At 50.7% G+C, this 25,797-nt stretch overlaps 2 protein-coding genes across 11 annotated transcripts in view; one reads left to right on the top strand and one right to left on the bottom strand.

Moving 5' to 3' along the window:
• Positions 1–14,148, top strand: part of SETDB1 (SET domain bifurcated histone lysine methyltransferase 1) — a 35,437-nt gene extending 21,289 nt beyond the window's left edge. For 5 of the 8 annotated variants that reach the window (XM_047847866.1, XM_047847865.1, XM_047847867.1 and 2 more), the window contains 14 exons: positions 43–233; positions 945–1,074; positions 1,723–1,897; positions 1,980–2,138; positions 2,753–3,379; positions 3,817–3,933; positions 9,106–9,275; positions 9,834–10,462; positions 11,322–11,350; positions 12,002–12,134; positions 12,415–12,580; positions 12,959–13,170; positions 13,424–13,512; positions 13,631–14,148. In XM_047847866.1, coding sequence (XP_047703822.1) covers positions 43–233; positions 945–1,074; positions 1,723–1,897; positions 1,980–2,138; positions 2,753–3,379; positions 3,817–3,933; positions 9,106–9,275; positions 9,834–10,462; positions 11,322–11,350; positions 12,002–12,134; positions 12,415–12,580; positions 12,959–13,170; positions 13,424–13,512; positions 13,631–13,748 — 2,945 coding nt within the window. In that variant the 3' untranslated portion in view covers positions 13,749–14,148. Of the gene's footprint in view, positions 1–42; positions 234–944; positions 1,075–1,722; positions 1,898–1,979; positions 2,139–2,752; positions 3,380–3,816; positions 3,934–6,297; positions 6,470–9,105; positions 9,276–9,833; positions 10,463–11,321; positions 11,351–12,001; positions 12,135–12,414; positions 12,581–12,958; positions 13,171–13,423; positions 13,513–13,630 lie in introns of those variants that run through there. The other 3 variants (XM_047847868.1, XM_047847872.1, XM_047847873.1) reach the window with 3 other exon arrangements.
• A 178-nt stretch (positions 14,149–14,326) lies between these two features.
• On the bottom strand, positions 14,327–23,252 carry CERS2 (ceramide synthase 2). 3 transcript variants are annotated; one of them, XM_047847875.1, is made up of 11 exons: positions 23,134–23,252; positions 18,174–18,347; positions 17,567–17,684; positions 17,249–17,367; positions 16,978–17,035; positions 16,822–16,872; positions 16,512–16,604; positions 16,194–16,322; positions 15,854–15,960; positions 15,593–15,746; positions 14,327–15,415 (listed from the first exon to the last, which is right to left on the bottom strand). In XM_047847875.1, the coding sequence occupies exons 2-11, from the start codon at positions 18,344–18,346 to the stop codon at positions 15,275–15,277; spliced, it is 1,143 nt and encodes a 380-aa protein (XP_047703831.1). In that variant the 5' UTR covers position 18,347; positions 23,134–23,252; the 3' UTR covers positions 14,327–15,274. The 3 variants fall into 3 exon arrangements, with proteins under 3 accessions (XP_047703831.1, XP_047703830.1, XP_047703832.1); XM_047847874.1 differs by having other exon boundaries at positions 18,174–18,390; positions 23,134–23,251; XM_047847876.1 differs by lacking the exon at positions 23,134–23,252 and adding an exon at positions 19,425–22,893.
• Positions 23,253–25,797: the final 2,545 nt, after the last annotated feature.

Raw genomic sequence — 25,797 nt, 5'->3', positions numbered from 1 at the left:
CCCTACCTGCCCTCTCTGAGCCTTCATTCTTCCTTGGGACAGTGAAAAAGACATGGGAGGACATAGAAGACATCTCCTGCCGAGACTTCATAGAGGAGTACATCACAGCCTACCCCAACCGCCCTATGGTGCTACTCAAGAGTGGCCAGCTTATCAAGACTGAGTGGGAAGGCACATGGTGGAAGTCCCGGGTCGAGGAGGTGGACGGCAGCCTAGTCAGGATCCTCTTCCTGGTACTGTTGTTCCCCCGTGGTTTGGAGGAAGGGTCAGGGTGGCATGAGGGAGCATAAGAGGCAGTAATGAGGATGATTTTGTCGTCCTCCATAACTTTCTTCTTTCTTGTCCTCCTCCCTGTTCTCACCATTTCAGGTCAGATTTTGCTTTGTCCTTTTGTATTTTTCTGTGATGGTTATTGAAGATAAATTCCCTGAATTTAATTATGATGCTAATCTGCATGTTGGTTTGTTTTTTTGGGTTTTTTTCTCTTCCTAAGGATACTCCTATTGTACGTAAGCACACAGCAGGCAGTTCAACTTGTTCAGGGTCAGGGTTTTAGTAGCATAGACAAAAAGGAGGCATCAAGGAATTAGGGGTTGATGACCTTTCAAGGCCCAGGTTAACTCTTGGATCTTCTGTACCTGTCCTGTTTCCCCCTCTCATACTTTTCTTAGAATTACAGTCGTTTTTGTTCCTAAGGCCTTACGATCCTTGTCACGCTTCGTAGAGTCAATATAAACACCTGTCTCTCCCGTAATTTCCTAAGGAGTGTATGATGGCTGTCATGGAGCCTGGAACATAAGTTTATTGACTAGATAGGGAATTGGGGACTCATCAGAAAGATTTCCTTCAAGGAGGCACATGGAGGCGTATTCTCCACAGATGGCAGGATAGATTCTAGCCTTTAACCCGTTTCCCTCTATCCTTCACTCCTCCCGATCCCCTAGGATGACAAAAGATGCGAATGGATCTATCGAGGCTCCACACGGCTAGAGCCCATGTTCAGCATGAAGACCTCCTCAGCCTCCGCACTAGAGAAGAAGCAAGGGGGACCGCTCAGGACACGTCCAAATATGGGTATGTCCTGAAGGACCCTGGGGGGGGAAAGAAATGGACGAAAGCAAAGGAGATTACACACAAAAGGTGTTCTTTGTTTACCAGCATGACACTAGTGACTCCCTGGAAACGGGACCTGTGCCCTGAGTTGTTTCCAGTTGTGGCAATGGGTTTGTGGTGCTGCCCCCATACGCCGTGGCTCTGATTCTTTCTAAACGACCCCATACAGATCTGAAACGACTGGCTTAGGTTAGGGGTAGAGGTGGTAGTAGTTGCCCTTGTTGTCCACACGAGGATAACTGCTTTGTATGTTATCCGTGGACTTTTTTTAAAGCCAAAAGCGCTTTTGTTTTCACATGTTCCTGGCATACTTTCTGGTTGAGTTTTCCTGATAACATGAGTTGATCAAAGAATATGTTTTTATAAGCTTTCACTAAAGTGTAACATAATTACTAACGTAAATCATTTGGGGCAGGAAGATAAAGTATTATTTGAGTCAAAGCCAGCCTATGCCAGTATTTTCACTCTTTGGTGTAAATCATGAGAACCGAGGGTCTTAACACTCAGAATGTTGCTACTTTTTCACATTATGTAAACTGAGAACATGTGTGCATGAATATATATGACGCAGCTGTCATCTTCAGTGGTCAATACCTTTTTCCTATATAGGTGCTGTGAGGAGCAAAGGCCCTGTGGTCCAGTACACCCAGGATCTGACCAGTACTGGGACTCAGTTCAAGCCAACGGAGCCCCCACAGCCTACAGCCCCTCCTGCTCCCCCTGCCCCCCCTGCTCCCCCTGCCCCCCCTGCTCCCCCTGTGTCCCCGCAGGCAGGTGACAATGAGTGAGTGACATTTTTTCTTATTTGCTAGTTTCTTCCATATTGCATTTCCATATCCTTTACTGTATGATGTCTGATCTCCTAGCAGCTTGGAAAGTCAGCTTGCCCAATCTCGGAAGCAGGTAGCCAAAAAGAGCACATCCTTCCGACCAGGATCTGTGGGCTCTGGTCATTCCTCCCCTACATCTCCTGCACTCAGTGAAAATGTTCCTGCTGGGAAACCTGGGAGCAACCAGACATATAGGTGAGAAACTCCCAGGCTCTCTGTGGGGAGGTGGCAGTGTGGACTAGATGGTCACTGTCTGGAGACGTTACTTGGCTCCAAGGTGCTTAGTTAAGGTTATAATGGTGAGGAGTTTGAACTTGAAAGGAAAGCTTTAACCTGGAAATTTTCCAAGAAACAGAATGTAAAATAATTGAATTAGGAACTAAGTGCCAAGAAATAAGGAATCACTAGAAAGTCATTTGTTAAGACTTGTCAGTGAATGTGGCATCATCATTGGTACAATAGAAAGGGATCACTATTGCCTCTTTCTTTGAATCACAGGAATTAGTAAAGATATCTGTAGGACACACAAAAGGGGAAAAAGCATTGGTAGAAGACTAGACTCTACTTCCATAATTCACAGGCCAAAAACGTGTTAGGAAAAAAGGTGCACTGTTGAGGTAGAGATATTCTCAGTCAGTGAGGAGTAACTGGGGCCCTTCATTGTCCAGGTTTGGTGAAGCGACGGGAAACCTGACAGCTTCAAGAGCACAGCTGTTTGGGAGACAAATGGGTTAGCCAGCTTCAGGGGTCTGTGCGCAGCAGGGAGGTCCTGTTGCTGTCTTACCTGATCTCTTGCGTGTCATTTGCAGATCACCTTTAGGCCCAACAGCCTCTGCCCCAGCAGCGCCCCCAGCACCTCCCGTGCCCCCAGCCTTCCATGGCATGTTAGAACGGGCCCCAGCGGAGCCCTCCTACCGTGCCCCCATGGAGAAGCTCTTCTATTTACCTCATGTGTGCAGCTATACGTGTCTGTCTCGAGTTAGACCAATGAGAAGTGCACAGTACCGGGGCAAGAACCCACTGCTGGTCCCGCTGCTCTATGACTTCCGGCGGATGACAGCCCGTCGCCGAGTTAACCGCAAGATGGGCTTTCATGTGATCTATAAGACACCCTGTGGCCTCTGCCTTCGGACAATGCAGGAGATTGAACGCTATCTTTTTGAGACTGGCTGTGACTTCCTCTTCCTGGAGATGTTCTGTTTGGATCCATATGTTCTTGTGGACCGCAAGTTTCAGCCCTATAAACCTTTTTACTACATTCTGGACATCACCTATGGGAAGGAAGATGTCCCCCTATCCTGTGTCAATGAGATTGACACAACCCCCCCACCCCAGGTGGCCTATAGTAAGGAACGAATCCCTGGCAAGGGTGTTTTCATTAACACAGGCCCAGAATTTCTGGTCGGCTGTGACTGCAAGGATGGGTGCCGTGACAAGTGAGTTGGGAGGGTAATTGCTGACCCTGTCCCCAACTTCATTATCTTTGCCTTTTCTCTTCATCTCTTCCTTTGTCTTATATCTGCATTCCTTCCCCCCCACCCCTTTACTTCCTCCCTTAGCTGGAGCTCCTGCCGGGAAGGCTAGAGTCTAACTTGGCCCCCATTGCATGACCTTGGGTACCTGTGTCCTGTGTTTGTTTCTTTCTCTGATTCTCCTTTTTCCTTTGTGTCCCTCCCATCGTGCTTTCAATTGCCATTGGTTTCATTTTGTCTTATTCTCACTCTGCTGTGTTTTCTTGTCTTTTCCTTATTCATTTATATGTATGACAGAAGAAAAGGAAACTTCACTACCACCTCCCTGCGCTTCTGTAGTACTTCCTACTTCTAAAGGAAGCCTCACGGCTCTAGCCATTGTTCCCTTCTGTCTTACTCAGGTCCAAGTGTGCCTGTCATCAGCTAACTATCCAGGCCACAGCCTGTACCCCGGGCGGCCAGATCAACCCTAATTCTGGCTACCAGTACAAGAGACTAGAAGAGTGTCTGCCCACAGGGTAAGTAGGAGAAAGCAAAGCAAAGCACTTCAGAGACATTTCTAAACATTGGAACCAAAAATAGAGTAACCGAAACCAGGTATTTTATCAGTTAAACCTTATTTACTGAATTTCCAACATGTTTCTTCCTCAGACTTTCCTTGAAATGAAGACATAAGATTGAATAGAATCTAGCAATTGCAGTTAAAGATGATCTTAACTTCATAGTGTGTGTATATAACAGACTGCAGTTACTCTGGGAAGTGAGATCTGTTCAGAGAGAAGTAAGCAGAGACCTGATTATATAGGACTTTTGTATATCAGAATAAAAATTAGAACCGGGGCGCCTGGGTGGCTCAGTCGGTTAAGCATCCGACTTCAGCTCAGGTCATGATCTCACAGTCTGTGAGTTCGAGCCCCGTGTCGGGCCCTGTGCTGACAGCCCAGAGCCTGGAGCCGGCTTCAGATTGTGTCTCCCTCTTTCTCTGCCCCTCCCCTGCTCATGGTCTGTCCCTCTCACTCTCAAAAATGAATAAATACTAAAAAAAAAAAAAAATTAGAACCAAATTCATGGTGCGCTAGGAAGTTGTTTGAGAATTTTAAGCAGGCAAATGATGCCATCTGCCTTTTTTTTTTTAATGTTTTGTTTTAAATTTTATTTTGAGAGCGAGAGAACAGGGGAGGGGCAGAGAGAGAATCCCAAGCAGGCTCCACACCCAGTGCATAGAGCCCAGTGAGGGGCTTGATCTCACAACAGCAAGATCATCACCCGAGCTGATATCAGCAGTTGCATGCTTAGCTGACTGAGCCACCAAGGCGCCCTGATTCCATCTGCCTTTTGAAGGTTACTGTGGCTTCTGTATAGAGACTAGGGCTTAGGGCAGCAAAAGTAAAATTAGGAAGTCCACTTAGGAGATAATTATGGGAATACAGGTGAGAAGCAGTGGTTGCTGGGGCTTTACTAGAGTACACGTGGCAGTGGAGACGAAAGAGGGTAGATTTGATGGAGGCCTGTGTGACTCAGTTAAGCATCTGACTCTTGATTTCGGTTTAGGTCATGAGTTCACGGTTTGTGGGTTCGACCCCACGTTGGTCTCTGCTCTGAAAGTGCAGAGCCTGCTTGGGATTCTTGCTCTCCCTCTCTCTCTACTCCTCTTCTCCCCCCTCGAAATAAAGAAACAAACATTTTTTTAAAAAAAGAGGGTAGATTTGGGATGCATTTGGACATAGAGCTCCAGAACTTGATAGATTGACTGGACTGGGAGGGAAGCAGCAGAATCCAGGACAAGTCCTCTAAACTTTATAGTGGAGCAACAAAGTGGGTGTTGGTGCTTTTTATTAAGATAGAAGGCTAGGGGAGTGGTAATCTGGTTGAAACTCATCTTTTGGCCGTGTTGTGTTTGCGGTGCCTCCTAGGCAATCCAAGGAGAAATGTCAGGAAGGCAGTGAGGTTTCTGGAGAGAAGCATAAGGGCTGGACATAAAGAATTAGGAATCGGGCACCTGGGTGGCTCAGTCTGTTAAGTGTCCAACTTCGGTCAGGTCATGATCTCACCATTTGTGAGTTCGAGCCCCGAGTCGGGCTCTGTGCTGACCGCTCGGAGCCTGGAGCCTGCTTTGGATCTCTCAGATTCTGTGTCTCCCTCTATCGCCCTCTGCCCCTCCCCCACTCACACTTTGTGTGTGTCTCTCTCTCTCAAAAAAAAATAAACATTAAAAAAAAGAATTCGGAATCCTGAACACAGGGGTGGTACATAAAGCCTGGATGAGTTCACCCAGAGAGAATATTGATAACAGAAGAGATAAGCCCTGGGCCCTCTAACTAAAGACTGAGCAGAGGAGGTGAAGCCAGCATGTAAGGGAAAGAGGAAGACAATGAAAGAGTGGGGTAAAACTTGGTAAAATGGTTATATGTGAACATGGAAACTAACAAACCTGTGTTCAGGATACATAATTAACAGAACAGGAGAAGAAAAACATCAATGAAGTAATTCAGAAATTTTCACATAGTGGAAAATGGGAAATGTTTCCAAATGGAAAATGCCGGTCACGTCCCGGCATAAAGGATGAAAACAGAGCCCCACTAAAACACAGGATAATAAAATGTAATCATTGTGTCCACAGAACACTGAAGACAAAAAAAGTCCTAAAAGCTTCTAGAGAAGAGAAGTAGACCACAAAAATAAAGACTCAGAATATCTTCAGCCTTCTTAAAATGACATTGGGAGCTAGATGGAAATTAAGGACTCTTTTCAGAATTCTAAGGGGAAATTATTTCTAACCTAGAGTTCTAAACCCCAGGCCAGCAGTTTTAAGTGTGAAAGTAAGCTAAAGGCATTTTTTAGACATGAAATACCTCAAAATTGTCCATTATTCCCTTTCTCAGAAAGTTACTGGAATTGTTTGCCAAAATAAGGGGGAAAGTCAAGAGAGAAGAAAGCATGCTGATCCAGGAAAGAGAGGCTCTACCTCAAAAGAGGATTGAGGGGGAATCCCACAGACGGTGGAGTGAAGGGGGCTTCCAGGCTGACAGCCGTGCCCTGGACACCGCGGCCAGTGTGAGCAGGGCAGCCCCAGCTGGGAGGGAAGCTCTGGGAAGATGGGTTTGGTAGGAAACCTGGTATGTCTGAGCATCTTCGCAGGAGACCGAGGCTACCAGGGAAGTCAGATGAATTCGTGCTGAATGCAAATTGCAAATGAAGCAAAGGAAAAGACAGTTAATTAGCTTTAGCTGCATCACTGTATCATGTATGTTTTAATTATAATCAAAAAATTTGAATCTTCCAGTGATGTTTAGATTTGCTAATGCTGGGCAGTAGATGAACGTTCATTGTATCTTTTTTCCTGTTTGAAATGTTTCATAAAAATATTTTCATATAACCACAAATAATACATCACTTCCCTGCCTGAAACTTTAATAGCTTCCCATTGTGCTGTAGATTTCATTCTAACTGTTAATCTTGGGTCACAAGACCCTGTGCTATCTGGCCCCTTCGTATCTCTCTCCCTCCAAAATTGTTCCAGCCACACTGATACTCTTTAGTTCCTGGATCCAGTCTGCCCAGTGTGTGCCAGCCTACCTCAAGGGCCTTTGTACATGCTGTGCCCTCTGCTTGCCATCCGCCCTCTGTTCTTTGCATGGTTATCTTCTTTAACCTTGAGCTCTCGGCTTTAATCATACCTCCTCAAAAGAGACCTTTCTTGGTCACTCTAAAACTAGGTCGTTTTTACTCCCTTAATTCTCTTGTTGAGCACCCTGTTTGTATTCTTTATACCAGCTGGGCTGCTTTCATTTATGTTTTGACTTGCTTTTCTGTTTTTTCCCTTTAGCACGTAAGCTCCACAAGGATGGGGACCGGTCTTGTTCACCATGTAGCCAGCTTACCCAGGGCCTGGCACATAGTAATCACTCAAATTTTGTTGAATGATATTCAGTGTAGCTACTCTGAAAGTTTCCTATGGTGGTGATTAGACCTAAGTCCAAATCCTCACTTTTCCATTCTTAGCTGATCTTGTTTTATTAGGTGTAAACAGAGGATAAGACCATGAACACCCCCATCCCCACTGAGGTTTTAAGGGACCTAACAAAGTTGTTTCTTGATAAGTTGCTAGTGACATGGTATGTTCAGTTTGTGAAGATTCATTGAGCTGTAAACATGTACATGAACAGTTGGGTACTTCTGTGTATATTATGCTTTTGTAGGTTGTTTTTTTTTTTGTTTTTTTTGTTTTTTTTTTTAAAGTGGCGTCTATACCCAGTGTGGGCTCAAAATCACAGCCCCGGGATTGAGTTGTGTGCTCTGCCAACTGAGCTGGCCAGGCGCCCCACTTTGTAGTTAATTTTTTTTTTTTAATTTTTTTTTAACGTTTATTTATTTTTGAGACAGGGAGAGACAGAGCATGAACGGGGGAGGGGCAGAGAGAGAGGGAGACACAGAATCGGAAACAGGCTCCAGGCTCTGAGCCATCAGCCCAGAGCCCGATGCGGGGCTCAAACTCGCGGACCGCGAGATCGTGACCTGAGCTGAAGTCGGACGCTTAACCGACTGAGCCACCCAGGCGCCCCTGTGGTTAATTTTTTAAGTTAAAAATTTAACACTCTTATAGGGCTGCTTTGAGGATAGAGTAGGATAGAGTATGTAAACCATAATGCCAAACGCAAAGTAAATGTTCAGTGACCAGAAGTTGTTCTTACCATCTTTGTCCAAAGGGATAGGACTAATGTCATCACCTCTGTAATTATACTGGTGTCATCTTGCCAAAAGTAGATGTTTCCCTTAAATCTCCTTATCAAGAAAATAAGTAAAATCCTAACACTGAGCAAAGTAGATGGAGCAGAAAAATTGGTACTAACTTCAGTAGTTTATTTTTTAAATAAACTGTGCACTTCCTTAAACTTGATAGAATATGAGCTCCTTGAGAGGAAAGATTGTGATTTTTTTTTCCATTGTCAGGTTTGCAGTATGTAGCACAGCTCTTGGTGTTTAGTAAATGTTCATGAAATAAAAGAATGAAAATCAGCTTTACCAGAAGAGCCCCGTGAACGTTTGTTCCAACTCCTTCTCTTTAGTCTCTTTCAGGATCTGTCATACTGGTTTCCGCTTTCCTCACATATCTTTATTTTATATATCTATTTCTGCATATTGATGTAGCTTATCTACTGATTTTTTTTTTAATGTTTATTTTTGAGAGAGAGTGAGCATGAGCAAGGGAGGGCCAGAGAGAGAGGGAGATACAGAATCTGAAGCAGGCTCTGGGCTCTGAGTTGTCAGCACAGAGCCTGATGCAGGGCTCAAACTCACAAGCTGTGGAGATCATGATCTGAGCCAAAGTCGGACACTTAACTGACTGAGCCACCCAGGTGCCCCGCCTGTCTACTGATTTTAATGGCTCTTAACCTGTATTCACATCAGTTTGCTTGGCTTTTCTCCAGGCAGTAGACATTCTGGTATTCACTGTTACTAGTGCCATAAATACCTGTATAAATCACTTTCCCCTGTTCTGAATTACTTCCTTGGGCTATATTCCCAGATGAATCAAAGAGCATAAACAGTTCAGTAAATTCACTCACTTAGATCATTACCTAATAAGTGATGATACCTCAAGAGTCGTAACAGTTCTGTTACAATTAACAGGACTGCGTGGATGTTCTAGTGATCACGTTATGACTTATTTTATTGTAACTTCCTCCCAGAGTTTATGAGTGTAACAAACGTTGTAAATGTGACCCAAACATGTGCACAAACCGGTTGGTGCAGCATGGACTCCAGGTTCGGCTACAGCTATTCAAGACACAGAACAAGGGCTGGGGTATTCGCTGCTTGGATGACATTGCCAAAGGATCCTTCGTCTGTATTTATGCAGGTTGGTGATGAAAGAGTTGCCCCTGGGGTTAGGACACCACGGGGAATTGAATCAGAGAGATGGTGAATGAGAATAAAATGCTTGACACGAGAACTTGGGAGTAAGAGGAGGCCATGATTTTCTTCTGTAAAGAACATGACAAGTGATGTGCCTGTCGGGGTGGACCAGGGAGGGACAGAAGGACAAGCAAGAAAAGGGGTGAAAGTGGACAGAGGATTTTTCATACGAGGGATGTGGGAGCAGAGTCCAGTACGTCATTTTATCCCACATCACCCTCCTCCACCCAGAGGCTTTCAGCATAGCTGCAGACGCCCTTTTGGTAAACCAAGTGAAGAGGCAGAAAGGGATGGTAGAGAGGGCAGGACTTGAAACCAGAGTAAAGCTCCCCAGCCTCTCGTGACGACCCCAAGGAGGAGGGCATCGTCAGAGACAAGGGAGAGCCCATGATGGAGGTGTTTTTGACTGTGTGCTGCTGGGCTAGGTATTGTGGGAAGGACCCCTACACTCTCTAAAAGATCCTCATAATCCTAGAAGGCCTTTAATTCTCTTCATTCCCAGGCAAGATCCTGACCGATGACTTTGCGGACAAGGAGGGCCTGGAGATGGGTGATGAGTACTTTGCCAATCTGGACCATATCGAGAGTGTGGAGAACTTCAAGGAAGGATATGAGAGTGATGCCCCCTGTTCGTCCGACAGCAGCGGGGTGGACTTGAAGGACCAGGAAGATGGCAACAGCGGTACAGAGGATCCCGAAGAGTCCAATGACGACAGTTCTGATGATAACTTCTGTAAAGATGAGGACTTCAGTACCAGCTCTGTGTGGCGCAGCTATGCTACCCGGAGGCAGACCCGGGGCCAAAAGGAGAACGGACTGTCTGAGACGGCTTCCAAGGACTCCCGCCCCCCAGACCTTGGGCCCCCCCATATTCCTGTCCCTCCAGCGATCCCTGGGGGTGGCTGCAATCCGCCTTCCTCTGAAGAGACACCCAAGAATAAGGTGGCCTCATGGTTGAGCTGCAATAGTGTCAGTGAAGGTGGCTTTGCTGACTCTGATAGCCGTTCATCCTTCAAGACTAGCGAAGGTGGGGAAGGCCGGGCTGGGGGAGGCAGAGGGGAGGCTGAGAAGGCCTCCACCTCAGGGCTGGGCTTCAAGGATGAGGGAGATCTCAAGCAGGCCAAGAAAGAGGTAAGTGGTGGCAGAAGACTCTCAGAGCGGGAGCTTTTGTAGAACTTTGGTAATGGAACAACTTGACATGGCACACTGATTCTTCACGTGTAGATCATTTATTGGATGTTTATTTCTGTGGCAAACCTGATTATCTCCCCCCTGCACCCAACACATTCCTGGTGCTTAAAGAACCAAATTATTATTTTTTTATTTTTATTTTTTAATGTTTATTTTTGAGAGAGATAGAGCACGAATGGGGGAGGGACAGAGAGAGAGAGGGAGACAGTTTGAAGCAGGCTCTGAGCTGTCAGCACAGAGCCCGACACGGGGCTTGAGCCCACGGACTGGGCTGTGAGATCATGGCCTGAGCTGAAGTCGGACGCCCAACTGACTGAGCCACCCAGGCACCCAAGAACCAAATTATTTTTTAAATCAATCTGCTGGGGGGCGAAAGTATCTGGTTCATTCTGAAGTAAAGGATTTATAAGTAATTTTTTTTTTTAACTTAGTGTTATGTCAAGTTATCTACAACATTGCTGTTTTTTGTTAGAGTTAAAAACCAAGAATTGATTATAGATGTATTTTTAATGATGTTGAAACTTAACATAGCACAGGTGGTGAACTCTTGTCCTTGTAAAATCTGCCCACGGTGTTTGCCTTGAGTGTGTTTATGGTCTGTCATTGGGAAGATTTAGAGAACCCTTCTCAGGGGGTGTCCTGATAAGAACACAATTGTTACTGTTGAGCTGCAGAGGAATCTCTTTAGTGTACTTCTCACTGGCCAATGTCTTGGGAGGTCATTTGAGATGAACTCTGATTGTTGGATCTGTCACCCAGCGCCATGAAAACATCTAACCCTTCACTTGCTCTTTTCCAGGACCCCGATGACCGAAACAAGATGTCCTTGTAAGTGCTGCTGTTTCTGACCTGTTTCCAAATCTGTCTTCTCTCAAGCCTGTAAAAGAAGCCTGCCCTCTCCCACTCATGTTCAGTTTCTCTCTCTTAAAAAAAAAATGGATAAATGTTAAAAAAAAAATTTTTTTTTTAAAGGGGCACCTGGGTGGCTCAGTCGGGTAAGCGTCCGACTTCAGCTCAAGTCATGATCTCATGGTTTGTGGGTTTGAGCCCCGCATCAGGCCCTGCACTGACAGCTCAAAGCCTGGAGCCTGCTTCAGATTCTGTGTCTCCCTCTCTCTCTGCCCTCCCCCACTCGTGCTCTTTCTCTTTCTCTTAAAAAAATAAATAAATAGGGGCGCCTGGGTGGTGCAGTCAGTTAAGCGTCCGACTTCAGCCAGGTCACGATCTCGCGGTCCGTGAGTTCGAGCCCCGCGTCAGGCTCTGGGCTGATGGCTCGGAGCCTGGAGCCTGTTTCCGATTCTGTGTCTCCCTCTCTCTCTGCCCCTCCCCCGTTCATGCTCTGTCTCTCTCTGTCCCAAAAATAAATAAAAAACGTTGAAAACAAAAAAATTTTTTTTAAATAAATAAATGTTAAAAAAAAAAAAAGCCTAAGAAACAGCCAGTAATCTGATCCCCTCTTATTCCTTCCCCTCCCTTTAGAATCACTGAAAGCTCTCGAAATTATGGTTACAATCCTTCTCCCATGAAACTTGAAGGACTTCGCCGCCCACCTAGTAAGACTAGTATGCATCAGAGCCGACGACTCATGGCCTCTGCTCAGTCCAACGCTGATGTAAGTGACCTTGTTCCTCAAGCTGTACCTCCCCCAGCCTTGTGTTTGGCGCTGAGTCTGAGGAATATTCCCCTCACCTCCTCAGGTCCTTGATGATAATTCCCAGTATATCCCTTCTTATTTCTTTGGCTGTGACTTCCTGCCTTGTCTTTCTTTGCCCAGCGTCTAGTCTTTCTCTTGCTGTAGTCTTAGCCTCTTCCTGCCTGACCATAGGAAGAGCGAGAACTTGAGTGGGTCCTCACCATTTACTCTTCTTTCTTCTCACTCTTCTGTTTTCCAGGATGTCTTAACACTGTCCAGCAGCACAGAAAGCGAGGGGGAAAGTGGGACCAGCCGGAAGCCTGCCACCGGCCAGACTTCAGCCACAGCAGTGGACAGCGATGATATCCAGACCATCTCCTCTGGCTCTGAAGCAGATGACTTTGAGGACAAGAAGAACATGTCTGGTAGTCTAGAATGTTGGGGGTGGTAGGAAGGAACGATCGGAAAGTTGGGATAGAGGCTTTTTTAAGGAAGCTAAGGAAGTAGGAGGAAAAAATTCAGATCTTAAGAGTTGACACATGTCTGGGAGGGTTTTCTGACTCCCAGCTCAGCTGTTCGACGCATCCCCTTCCTCTTTCCTTTCCACTTCCCTACTCTTTCCTCTCAGCTTTACCCAACAGATGTAATCCTGCTTGAAAAAACTGCCAGTTAGGATCTTTGCCCCAAGGGCCCAGCTAACCGGTATTCCTGCAGTGCAGTGGGTGGGATGGGGGCGGGGGGTGGGGGGGGGTAGAATGTCACAAAATGGGATAGGGCCTAAGCCCGTTCTCCTTCCTGTCCAGGTCCAACAAAGCGCCAGGTGGCAGTAAAATCAACCCGGGGCTTTGCTCTTAAGTCAACCCATGGGATTGCCATTAAATCAACCAACATGGCATCCGTGGAAAAGGGGGAGAGCGCACCTGTCCGTAAGAACACACGCCAGTTCTACGATGGGGAGGAGTCTTGCTACATCATCGACGCCAAGCTCGAAGGCAACCTGGGCCGCTACCTCAATGTGAGACCCCCCCCCCTCACCTCTAGATGCTGGATTATCGTACCATCGTCAAATTTTTTGTTCTTTTAACTGTATAAACCCACCTTTTTTTGTCAGCAATTCTTGATCTCGAGCATCTTAAAGAGGTAGCTTACTTTCAAAACTCCACTGTGATGGGGAGGAGCACATGGCATATTTTATCCAACTCCTGCTTACCCCACAAAGCCAGGTTCTGTTTCCTCGTTTCTTATGCATCCTGTCCTTAAACCCACAGCACAGCTGCAGCCCCAACCTGTTTGTCCAGAATGTCTTTGTGGACACTCACGATCTTCGCTTCCCCTGGGTGGCCTTCTTTGCCAGCAAGTAAGAGGGGATCGGGGAGGGGGTGGGAGGGAAGAGCAGCATTCTGTCTGTGCTCCAGCGCCGCGTGCACCTGGTGATGGGCTGCCTTCACCGAACCTGTCCCTTCCTTCCTGTCCAGGAGGATCCGGGCCGGGACTGAGCTGACTTGGGACTACAACTATGAGGTGGGCAGTGTGGAAGGCAAGGAGCTGCTGTGCTGCTGTGGGGCCATTGAATGCAGGGGGCGGCTTCTTTAGAGGACAGCCTTCTTCTCAACGTCCCGAACCCTTCCCAAAGCATCTTTCCTCAGGAACTGGGTCTTCCTGACTCTCTGACTCTGACCCTGCCTCCAGTCACGCCCCTCCCCCGGCTCCTAGTAGGTAGAAATGGGGGCTCTGGATCAGGAGGTCCCTTCCAATGTGGTGCTAGCAGGCAAGGTCCCTCCTCCACCTCCTGAAGCGCCAGGGGTGGGGAGAGGTCACCACACCAACCTGGGCCTGACATCCGTCGGTCCTCCTGTTACTCCTCCCTCCCAGCCTGTGTGTGTTCAAGTGTCCATGCTTCTGACAGACTTTATTCCTGGAATGAGGGCTGTGCGTTTACTATCCTTCATTTGTATGGTTTCTTGAACGTCTTTTAACAAGATGTTAAAACTAAGAGTGTGATTGGATTTCTCTTTCTCGGTCCCCACACTTCTAGCTCTGGGTCTGTCTGGAACAGCACTGTTTCCCCCCCCACCCTTCCCAAGGTGCAGCTGTCATTAATCTCTTACCCTCCCTACCTTGGCTTTTTCTTATTTGCCATATGAAATTTAAAAATGAAAACATCACATAACCATGAGGAAGACTACCTTAGTTTATTTAGTTGATCCCCCTTCGCAGTTCCTGCTAGTCTCAGACACTTGTTGCCATGTTTTCATCTTTAATATATTTTAATTAAAAAAAAAAAAAAAACACCATTAACAGTACATTTTGGTCTGAAGTGGTCCCTCTGCTCAAATGCCAGGTGCTAGCTGTAATTCTGGCTTGAAAACCAAAACACCGAATGTTTAATAAATAAAAATTAGAACTAGTTGCCATTCTATTCCAAACCAGCTAGCCTAGGGAAAGAGGCCAGAGAAAGGAGGCAGTAAGATCTTGGACCTGTGATTAGAGAGAGCTGGCAGAGAAGTGACACATAGACCGGCCGAACAGTCCCAGTGTGGCTCCTCCTTTTTGGCAGAGGTAGGGCAGGGGTCATATGTACCCTCCTACACTCAATTCATTTGTGTCTTTGGAGGGAAAAAAGTAAAAGCTCAGCTTTGGTTTCTGGCCCACGTTAGGGAGCCTAGAAAGGTGAGCCTTGGTCCATCTTTGGCAGAATGAGGCCCACAGGTGGCACAGTAAGGCACGACCCTGGCTCTGGAGGTCAGGGGGTCAGAGGCAAACAGCTGGGGCCAAATTCTGAAGAATAAGGAATGTGAGTTGTAACCCCCACCCCCAGAGCTGAGGAAGGGCCTCAAAAACAACAGTACATCTTGAAAAAAAGAGAGGAAAAGAAGTCCGTCCCCCTCTAACAAAGGATGTACCAGCCTCCCCTCTATCTGGGGATTGGCTGGTTCGAATTTGGTTTAAAGGCAACTGGGTGACAAAGAAGCCGGGGGCTGGGACACAGAAGAACTTTCTCCTTGCTTTCTGCTTCCCAGCCCCCTCCCCAGCCCCCAGGGCTCAAAGTGGCCCTGTGGGGAGGAGGGACTAGTTCCTTGGCTTTACGCATTAATCTGAGGGGCAGCAGGGACAATGGTTCAGTCATTCTTACGATGGTTGTTACTGACCACAGGGTGGCCGTTGGCTAGTGGCCGGCTCTTTGCTCCTCCCCCTGCTATAGCCTCCTCCCCCTCTGAGCTCTCGGTTTCTTCCGGGTCACTGCGTTCATCTTCTACCAGCTGTGGAAGGGATAAGAAGGGTTACTCGCTGTCCTCAAACCCCCAAGAAATGCCTCTCTCAGCAGGCTTGTCCTGCTTTACCCAGGGCCCCACATAGTCTCTTAGCAGGTTGCTGGTACGGGAGGGAGTTTGGGCGGTTTCTAGAGTTGAAGGTAGTGGGGCCTACAGAGCATTCACCTTTCCAGTTATGAACTTGTGGGCCATGCGCAGAATGAAGTAAGCCCAGAAGACATGTAGCAACTGTAGCACTCCCATCATGGAATTAAAGAAGTAGTAGCCAAAGAAGGCGGGGTAGAGCTCCAGTGGGTACACCACGGTGCAGTGCAAGATCCTGCAGTGGGAAAGTAGAGGGAATTGTAAACACACAGAGGAGGGGGCAGGGAGAGGCAAGACTCCTGATTCCTCGAGGACAGGAGTGTCCTCTGGCCTCCTACTCACCAGAAGGGCAGGATGACCAGTCGGGTGATGATGAAGACAATGGCGAAGACGATGAAGATGTTGTTGCAGGTGTTTTTCCATCCCGCATAGTTAAACATCTTGGCCGACTGCATAGATAGCCCAATCCATCATCACAGGCTCCTGACTCTCCCATATATGTTCATACACATGCTGGCTCTGTGCCCCCCGCTTCCTTGGTCCCAGGAACGTCAACAGCACCAGCAGCACCACCACCACCACCACCACCACCACCACCACCACCCCCTGCAAAAAAGGGAGAGGGATGGGAGAACCTGCACCAGAGTCTCTAGGTTTGAAGAAATGGCCCAGGAAGCCTGACCTCTAGCAGGTAGTCAGAAGAGTCATGAAGAGCCATGATCAGAGTCCCTGCTCGGATGTAATTGGCAAACCAGGAGAAGCTGATGAGGATGATGGTAGCCACGTGGTGGATGATCTGTTCCTTGAAATCCTGAAGGAAAGATGCAGGCTTCAGGGCACTATTAACTGTTCCCCAGCCCCCACTATTCCTACCTCCCCTTCCCCTTTGTGCCCCTCAACCCACAGCTCCATCCAAATACCCAGAAATCAAAGCGGGGGCTCTTCCTCCCAGGGTTTTATCTTGGTTCTTTAGGCTTAATGGCACAGCTCCCTGACCCACCTTACGCTTGACATCAGAGGCAATGCTGAAGAGCAGGGACCAGTAGAAAGAAAGTTCAATCATGTAGTACCAATACTGGGAAGGGATGGTGCTCTGGGAGAGCAGAGAGAAAGAAAGGTAAGGGGCCCTGGAGCAGCAGGTCCCAAGAGTCTCACCTGTCCAAACCCAACCCTTCTAGCCCAAAGTGCTTTAGCACCACAACTCCAGTGCCTTCTGCCATGTGTTCCAGAGATCCTCTCTTCACGAGGGCGTGTGTCCTAGTCCTGTCCTACCTTGATGCTATACAATGAGTCAGGACCCTATTTCATACCTGTATGGGATATCCCTCCCAAACCTTCTTCATGTCATAGAACCAGGGTTTCTGCAGAGAGACAGTGAGAGGTTAAAAGAGGAGGGACCCAAGTTCTGTGGCCTCATCCCACCTTGCTAGAGAGCCTACTCCCACCTCCCATTAACCCCCACTCACATCCACAATGACGGCCATGCCAGCAATGAAAGCGATCAGATAAAAGGTGAATCTCCAGCTGCAAGAGGAAGCAGAAAGGACTGGAAGAGTGGCATAGCCCTCCAGCCACCCCCAAGTGCTCCCAGATATCCTCTCGATATCATTAATAACCAAATTCACCTGCTCACCTAGGTACAGCCTCTCCCCGCACAGGGCCATGGCCCACCCCTCCCAGCAAGATACATCAGAGCTTCCTCTGCCGCCCAGCTTCTCCTGCCCCAGCCTCCCCTACCTGGCTTCTCGGAACTTCTTGAGGAGACTGGGCCGGTCCTGGTTGCGGCGGCGCCGGAACCAGCGCTCTACCTGGCGGCCAGAGAGCCCGCTCTGCCGTGACAGGAGCTCTACCTCTGCCTGGGTGTCATGAGGAAGCCCCATTACCATTCAGCTTCGGCTCCCCCACCCTCCCGCCCTCTCCCAGTGAGAAGCTAGGTCGGCACCCCTGCGCTCTCCTCTCTTCACCCACCAGGGTTGGCCCTGCAGCCTGCCCCCTCCCCCTGCTCTCCCCCCCTTAGCACCCAGTGACTGCCAGGCTGGGGTCTGCAGCTCAAACCTGTTTGGGCTGCTTGCCACTGGTCAGGTAGAAATGCTCCAAGGTGGGGTTGGGAGGTGCCCGCAGCCGAGTTTTCTCCTTTATGTTCAGGAGGGCAGCCAGTGGGGTGGCCACGTAACTGAGGAAGGGATAGGAGTGAGAAGTGTCTGGCTCTCTGGAAGCACCTCAGTGTCTCAGTAGCCCCTACACTGGGAGGGGAAAGGACTGCAAGCTCAGGCAACTTTATCCTGGGCCTCAGTTTCCCAGCAACCCTCTCTCTGGCCTCCATGGGCTGCCCAGAGCTGACAAAGCTGCCTGTGTTCGCAAGTGACCGGGCGGGAGCGGGGAGGGGGAGAACAAACGACCATTGAAGGAGAGGGCCTGGGGGTGCTGAACCCTCAGGAAGACAATGCTGCCTTTAGTGGGGGGCACACGGTAGGCAGGGATCAGTGGGGGGGTGCACAGTAGGCAGGGATCAGTGGGGGGGGTGCACAGTAGGCAGGGATTGGGGTGGCCAGAAGAGCAGGACCCAGCACCAATTAAACAGCAAGAGATGGACTTGAAGTGCGAGAAATTTCACTGTGTCTGGCAGCCAAGGAAGGCACGGGGGTAGGGGCAGTATGCTCACAGCTCAAAGAAGTATCGAACGATGAGGAAGAGCAAGGCCAGGGGTAGTGTGATGTAGAGGTCTGAGGCTTTGGCATAGACACGTCCATCCCGGTCTTCTAGATCAGCCCAGGTTAAGTTCACAGGCAGCCACAGCCGTTCCCACCAGAAGTAGTCATACAGGGTCTGGAGCATCCTGAGTGAGGAGGGGGGAAGGGAGAGGGCATCACAGGGGGCAGCTATGGGGGAAAAGAGAGATGAAAGTTTCCATGGTGTAACAAAGGAGAAGGGGACAGAGATTCAAGCCCTGGATTCCGGTCCTGGCCAATGGCCTCGGACAAATCAGCTTCTTCATCTGCAACATGGTGCCTTTCCAGTTCTAACATTTACTGTTTTTAGCAACTGAAGGGTGATGCTGACAACCCCCAGGAGTCCCAATTCTCTAGAACTAAGAACCTTGTGGTCTTCCGGTCATGTTGCTACCCCAGCACGGAGGACAGGCAGGATCTGGCCCTAGAGGCTGTAACCAACAATCTGAGTAAAGGAGGCACCCTCCCCCATCCCACTCTTCAGCTACCCCCTCCATCCCTCAAGCCAACCCACAGCTGGAAGCTTCCCTGTCAGGGAAGCCCCGAAAACAGATTGCAGGGCTGAGGCGAACCCTACCTCCTCCTTCCCTACAACCCATCCAGGTAACAGGTCCCTAGGGAAAATTAAGAGGCCGAAGTAAAGCAAAATGATGTCCCTAAAGGATGCTGAGCCCCAGGACAATCAGTGGACCTCGAACTATCACACACAAGATTAACACCCCATGCTGAGACATCCAATCCCAAAAATAAGGCTGAAGAACTCTTAACTGAAGCCTCTTTTCAGAAATAAAGTGAAAGCAAGGCTGCAAAGGATCAGGGATTGGGGGACAGACCATGGTGACAGCAGACCAAGACATCTGGTGGGACTAGGAACTATTTCTTCCTAAGGCTCATCTAGAAAATAAAACCCTAACTAGTCTGCAGGGGAACAGCCATCACAAATACTCTCAGATAATAAAAGCTGTTGCTTCCTCCGCCGCCCCACCTTTTCCTCCACTGTTAGAGAAAGGATCATCAGGGTGGTAGTGACCAACCACTTGGATACCAGAATGAGGGAGGATACAGACCTCCTTTGACGTATCCTACACAGCCACTGTCTGTGGCTCCCGAGGGGGACAGCAGCTGCTTGGAGCTAAGAGCAAGATGGTCCTGAAGCGTCAGTGATGCCGGTACCAACACAATACCTGGCAGTCCTGGGACTCAGCAATGAACGCCAGCAGGATGGCAAGGGCAGAAGTTTCCAGGCTCCCAGTCCTCATCCTCCCAGGAGGGAAGAGAGGTGGTGGTATTCAGGCTGGCCTTGGATTGAAGCGCTGACACAGAAGGAAGGTGGTCTCCTCCCACCCAGGGAGGGAAGAGAGTGGGGAGATTGTTCTCCACTGTGAATTGGACACCAGTTGGTGCCACTGGCTGAAGGCTGATCAGATCTCAGCTGAGCTGGGCTGGTCCTCCGGCTGCTCTTCCAACAGCTCCGCCCACACCCACCACAGAAGCACTTGCGAAATCCCTCTCAGCCTGTCACGGGTCATTATTCCAGCTCAAGGACTTTACCCTCTTGTCCCCACTCCTGGTCACTGCTCTCAGATGAAATCAGAGGTCAGCACTGACAATAAAGGAGCTTCAGCTTCACCTTCCCCCAATCTCTCTCTCTCTCTCTCTCTCTCTCTCTCTCACACACACACACACACACACACACACACACACACACACATTCTCTCTCTCTCTCTCTCTCTCTCTCCAGGCCTCAGCTCCTGAGGGCATTCATTGCCCCTTCCCCCTCCACCTTAGCCAGAATAAATATTTAATCAGTTAAAGAGATGGAACCTTTTTGAACTGAACAAAATTAAACATAATTATCCACAGTGGAACTTTACCCACACGACCATGTGTACGACACACTTTTATCCTGGAGAAAAGATAGAGAAAATTTAATGGAGAGGGGGCAAGGTAAAAGGCCTAGATGTGCTAGCACATCTCTGGATCCTCCTTTCCACATTCTTAGCTTAGCTAGATTGGAGGTAGGGAAGTACACCTGACATGTCCCCTGACTGCTGTCTCTTAGAGCCCAACTTGTCATTCACTGAGATCTAAAGCCAAAGGTACAGACAGGCCTGGAGATTGGGCCCCATCCCTACACTGGTCAGTGAAAACTGGCAGGAAGTTTCTCTTGTCAGGGACATTTTGAGGATTAAAGATTCAGAAGGCCGGCTGGGGTCCCAGAGGGTAGGAGTGGGGCCCCTCTCCCTGACTCCTGGGGTCCAGGAATGTCTTCTGCCAGTCTATCCCTCCAAAGAAAGTGAGAAGCTGGGGAAGCTGGCAGAAAAAGTGTCAGAGAGTGGTCAAGGGCAATCACCAGGATAGTGCAACTATCTCAACCCCAGGACAAGATAGCACTCATCCCCTTCCCATCCCAAACAGGGAAAGCCAAAGAATATGGTGTGTCAGGAGCTCAGAGATGCAGATTCATGGGGGCTCTCTCACACTTGGCTTTCAGTCTTTCTGTGACCACAGCCCTCCCTTGCGGCCCAGCCTAGGACTTCCATTAGCAGAGGAATGCTACCCCCTCCCTGCCCACCCTTCCCCACCCTGGGCCTAGCCCAGCAGGGAGAAGCACCAGATTCAGCAGGGTCAGGACTTCTGACTCAACACAGGGGGGGGGGGGGGGGGGGTGTTGGTGAACAACAGGGGCTCCCTAGCACCCTGCTTACACACCCCCACAGAAGCAACAAGTCTGCTCCCAGAGGCAGCCCTGGTGGCTTCTTGGCACCAGCACATCAAGCCAAGAAGGCAGGATATCTACTTGGCCTAGGGAGACAACCCTGCTTTTCCAGCAAGTTGGCCCTCAGGGTAGATACTTGATTTTCTGCTGGAGAAATCACACCTACAGATGTTTTTCCACTCACAGAATTTACTCCTGACACACACATGAAGAGATGATAGTGTGTGTATGCATCTGTGTGTGTCTCTCACATACATACACACATATACACACGCACACACACATACACACCTGCCTCAGAGACACAGATGCCACTTTCTGAGGCACAGGCTGGAAAGGGGCCAGCAGAGCAGGGATTTCATGGGCATTGGATTACCAGGAACTTGAACAGGGCTCTGCCCCACCCCCACCCTTTACCCCAACTCTGACTGACCCCTCCCACACACTCAGAGATGGATGAAAAGGGGCAGAGGGTACCCATGGGGGCTTGTAAACCCAGAACGCTTAGAGGGCAGAAGTTGGAGTTGGTGGGGAAGGGATGTCCGACTCAAGGTGAAAAGTCTCTCTGGCTCTTAGAGTTTGGAGATATGATTGAGGAAAACAGGATCAGCAAAGGAGAGAGTGACAAACACAGGGTCCCACAGGCTTGAGGGACTACAAAAAAGCGGGAGGACCCAAATGGTCTTCCAGTTGAAAAGTCTCTTTTCAGGCAGCAACAGCACCTCAGGAACTAGATGAAGCCAACAGGAGGTGTGTCATTGTTCCAGGCCGCAGTGTCGGTCCCCAAATTTAGCTTGTCTAAGCTGCCCCGCTAGAGGCCCCAACACACCCAAATACTGCATGTGACTACAGCCTCCAGGGGCAGGGAGAGGCAGGCAGGTTGAAGAGGCTGAGCCGGGCAGTGCTGTAAAGAATCAGTGGCCTGTGGCCAGTGACAGGGGAGAGAGGAGGCCGGCCCTCCCAGGGGGAAAGCCGTGCAAAGGCCCCAGTGAAGGGAGTGGACTGTAGGGTGCCAAGGGAGACAAGGAACTCTGTTTAGAACAGAGAGTGTGTGCAGATCACTTTATGATTAAGGCCAGGCCCGGAGACACAAAGCTGCAGACAAGTCCTTATCCCTAGAGCCCCACCACAAGTGCAGCTGGCCACCCACATTTAGATTAGGTGATCTGGACTTTGGTACGGGGGCAGCGACCCTTTCAGCACCGATGCCCGGTGACCGCCTGCTGGAGGCCTTCCCAGACTCAGCTCCCTCCTCCATTTCTCAGGGTCCCCAGAGTCCCCCTGACTACTGGGGCTAGCAACTCAAGTGACTGAAGCCCAGGTTTTGATGCCAGGGGCCTGGCTTGGGGAGAGAGAGAAACCCCCAAGCTCAGGCCAAAGATTAGCGCCACACACCTGCCATTAACCTACTTGCCAGAGAGCCTCCAGGCCGGTAATTAACAAGCTGTGGCCCAGAAAACCAGTTTCACCGGCAGCTTCCCCCCTCCCCACCCCTGCCACACACACCCCATAACGGTATAGGAGCCTTAGCCTTGGGGGGCCGGGGCAGACGCAAGAGCCACTCCTTCCTGTTTCCCGTTAAGCACATGGACGCTCTGACCTCCCTCCCGGAGCGGGCACTGAGGACCAGCCCGAGAAAAAGTCGGCACGACCCCCCGTCTCCCTCCTACCCTGGCCGCGGGCCCGCCGCCAGGCCGGGGCGGCGGGGGCGGGGGGGGGGGCTGGGGGGGAGACTCTCCTCCCCAACAAAGGGGCGCCGGCGGCTCGGGCCCTCCGCTAGCGGCTCCGGGTGCCTCCCTCCAGCCTCTACCTGTTGCCAGGAGGGCTGGCTTCTCCAGGCCCGGGGCACCCGGCCAGCCTGCCCTCCGGCGGCGCTGGGGGCCCGGCCGCTCCCGCGAGGCGCTCCGGCCCGCCCTGCCCCCGGCCCGCCGCCATGAGCACCCCGCGCACGCGCCCCCGCGCCCCGGGGCCGCCGTCCCCCGCCCCCAGCCCCGCTGCCCAGAGCTCGCGCCCCGGTGCCCCTGCCCCGGCCGCCCCCTCCCGCCCCCTCCGCGGCCAGGGCCCTCTCCGCGGAGCCGCGTCGGAGCGGCCCCCACTTCTCCCAACTTTTCGGCGGCCGCTCCCCGCCCCTGCGCGCAGTGCCTGCGGCTCCAGGGCCGGGGTCCCCCACTCACTCGGCGGCGGCAGCGGCGTCGCGGGGCTGGCCGGGCCGGGAGCCGCTGCTCCGTGTCTCCGGGCGTCCGAGCTCCGCACCCCCCCCCCCCCTCCGGACTGGCTCGGCTCGCTCCTCTCCTCCCCCTTCCGCCTGCCCGCCCGCCCGCTCCCTCCCTCCTTCCTCCTCCTCCCGCCGAGCCCTGCACGGCTGCGTCCGAGCCCAGCGCCGGAGAGCAAGGCCGCGGGCGGCCCAGGAACCGGGAGACTGGGCGTGGGCCTGCGGCCCGGCGACGGCAGGGGCAGGGGCGGGGAGGGAGAGCGGGCGGCGGGGCCCGGGCCTCGGCGCCCAGCCCCGCTCCCGCCGCCTCTTCCTCGGCCCTCGGACCCGTGCCCGCTGCGGTCGCCGCACCCCGGAGCAGCCCCCGAGCAGGGGAGGCAGGTGCGGGCCCGGCGGCCGCGCTGGGCTCTCCCCTCGGGGGGCAGACCCGCGAGATGCCCGCGAACCCGCACCTGCCGGCTCCCGACTGCGGTCGGCGACCTCAGCCCAGGTGCCCCCGACCAGTTGCCACCTTCCACCTCCCGCCGCACTGGGCAGCAGAGGGGGGAAGGTGCCTCGGCTTCGGGCGAGCCCTCCACCTCAGTGCGGCGCGCCCCTCAGGCCGACCCAGGTGGCGGGCGCCGGTGATTCCTCACAGAGCCTGCGGCCCCTACGAAGTCCCCCGCTGCATCCCCGCCTTCAAACCCACGTTTCCGCCCAAGTGCGGTGAAACCTACCCCCCGTGGACACACACCCCACTGTAGTGGACGCTCTGAAAGGGCCAACCCCCAACTTTTGTTTTGTAAAATGTATTTGACTTTGCAATCTGCACCATTTCCCCCTCTCCTGATTCACGTTTTAAAAATGTCCTTCCTGCTCTGGTAGAATTGATGTTTCAGGAAGATGCCACATGCTTATTATCCTGGAAAACTGACCTTGACTCCTAGCATCTCCTAGCATGGACAGAATGTGTCTAGGATGTGTTGAGAGATTTGCTTAAAGAGAGATCTAGAGTTTGAGCCACTAGAGGTAACTTCTTTTGGTTTGGTTTAATTTTTACCTTGGTGAAATGTTGGTGCTTTTATATTATCACAGTTAGAACCTCTGACAATAATTTCGTTCATGGTTTATCTAGGCAAGTTCGGGTGTTTTAACAGCTGTGCTAGGAAGGAGAGTGGCCTCCCACCTATTCCAGTTGAGAGCTTGGCCCTCACCTGAGGCTCTGTCTTGGAGACTTGTGGAAGCAGGGGCTGATTTCCAAGCTATGTATTCATTTGCTCTTTGCAGTAGGACCCTCAGCGAATTCCTACCACTGGAGAAATGAGAACTATCGGCCCAACCCCTGGCCCACCTCTCACTGAACCAGCCCCCAGTGGGCTCTTCTGCAGTTTTTTAGCCCAGGCCTGCCTGATTTTCCAGATCCCAGCAAGCCCTCCAGCCCTGTCTTCCTTTGCCCCAGGCTGAATTCCTCCCTGACCCTTACCGCTTACATCTTTTTACCTCCCTGTACCCTCTCCCTCTGCCTTCCAATCCAGAATTCCCTCTACCTTTCTTGAGAGTCCTCCCCAGATTCCTCTGTGCTACACACCCACAGGCCCTTTTCCAGCTGGGTGCAGTGTCTCTTGTTTGGGCTCCAGCTAACCTTGGGTGCCTCTCTACCTCCTCACACCTTGTACTATTTGGTTCCCTTTCTGTAGCTTCTGAACCCTTTTCTCAAGCAGTTTTCCTAGATGCCATGTTTCTCCAAAGGTGCCCACAAGACTTTATTTTATTTATTTAAGAGAGAGAGAGAGAGAGGGCGTGTGAGTGGGGTAGAAAGGCAGAGGAAGGGAGAGAATCCTAAGCAGGCTCCACACTCAGCGCAGAGCCCTATGCGGAGCTCCAACCCACAACCCAGGGATCATGACCCCAGCGGGGACATCAAGAGTCCAACACTCAACCAACTGAGCCACCCAGGTGCCCCCCACCCACCCCCACCCCCGCCAGGCACAAGACGGTTTAAATGATTGCTCAGAGGACCGAAGACCGTTGAACCTTTTTAAGATAGCAATGGGCAGGGGAAGTTTGGGGGCAGGAGTTGGATAGTCAAGGCCTGAGAAATAAAGATAAGAGGGTGTATCACTCCCCCAGGAAACAAAAGAGAAGGTGGATGGAGGAGGGGGCAGTGGCTGTGGGCAGCATTAGAATGATGTTACCCCGTCTGGTCAACAGAGCGGGAGCACACACACTCCTGCCTTGACTGGACCAGGAGATTTTGATCACTACCTTTCTGACCCATCCCCCAGTGCCCAGGGCAGACATGGCCACACCCACAGTGCCCCAAGCTGCCTGCCCTGATGTGACTCACTTCCTCTATATGGGCTGGTGAGGTGTCCTGAGGCAGAGGACACCAGGCCTTCAGCCTGGGATTTAAGTATCTGGGCAGGCTTCTAGGAAAGAAGAGACATGGACTCCAGTTGAAGAAAGTCAACCTGACCCAGGTCAGACTGGCTTGTGCAACACAGAAGCCTATTTGGGTAAAGGAGTAGAGCTTGGCCACCATGTAAGCAGAGGAATTCAGGTGCCAGGAGTTCTGGGGAGAAAAGGTTTCATAACAAGAGGAAAAATAACCAGGAGGAATTTCTATGTGTTCTGAAATTATGCAATG

The sequence above is a fragment of the Prionailurus viverrinus genome, unplaced genomic scaffold (assembly GCF_022837055.1).
Source record: "Prionailurus viverrinus isolate Anna unplaced genomic scaffold, UM_Priviv_1.0 scaffold_50, whole genome shotgun sequence".
Taxonomy (NCBI): Eukaryota; Metazoa; Chordata; class Mammalia; order Carnivora; family Felidae; genus Prionailurus; species Prionailurus viverrinus.
Note: the sequence above shows the minus strand (reverse complement) of the source record. Positions and strands in the feature narration are given on the sequence as shown.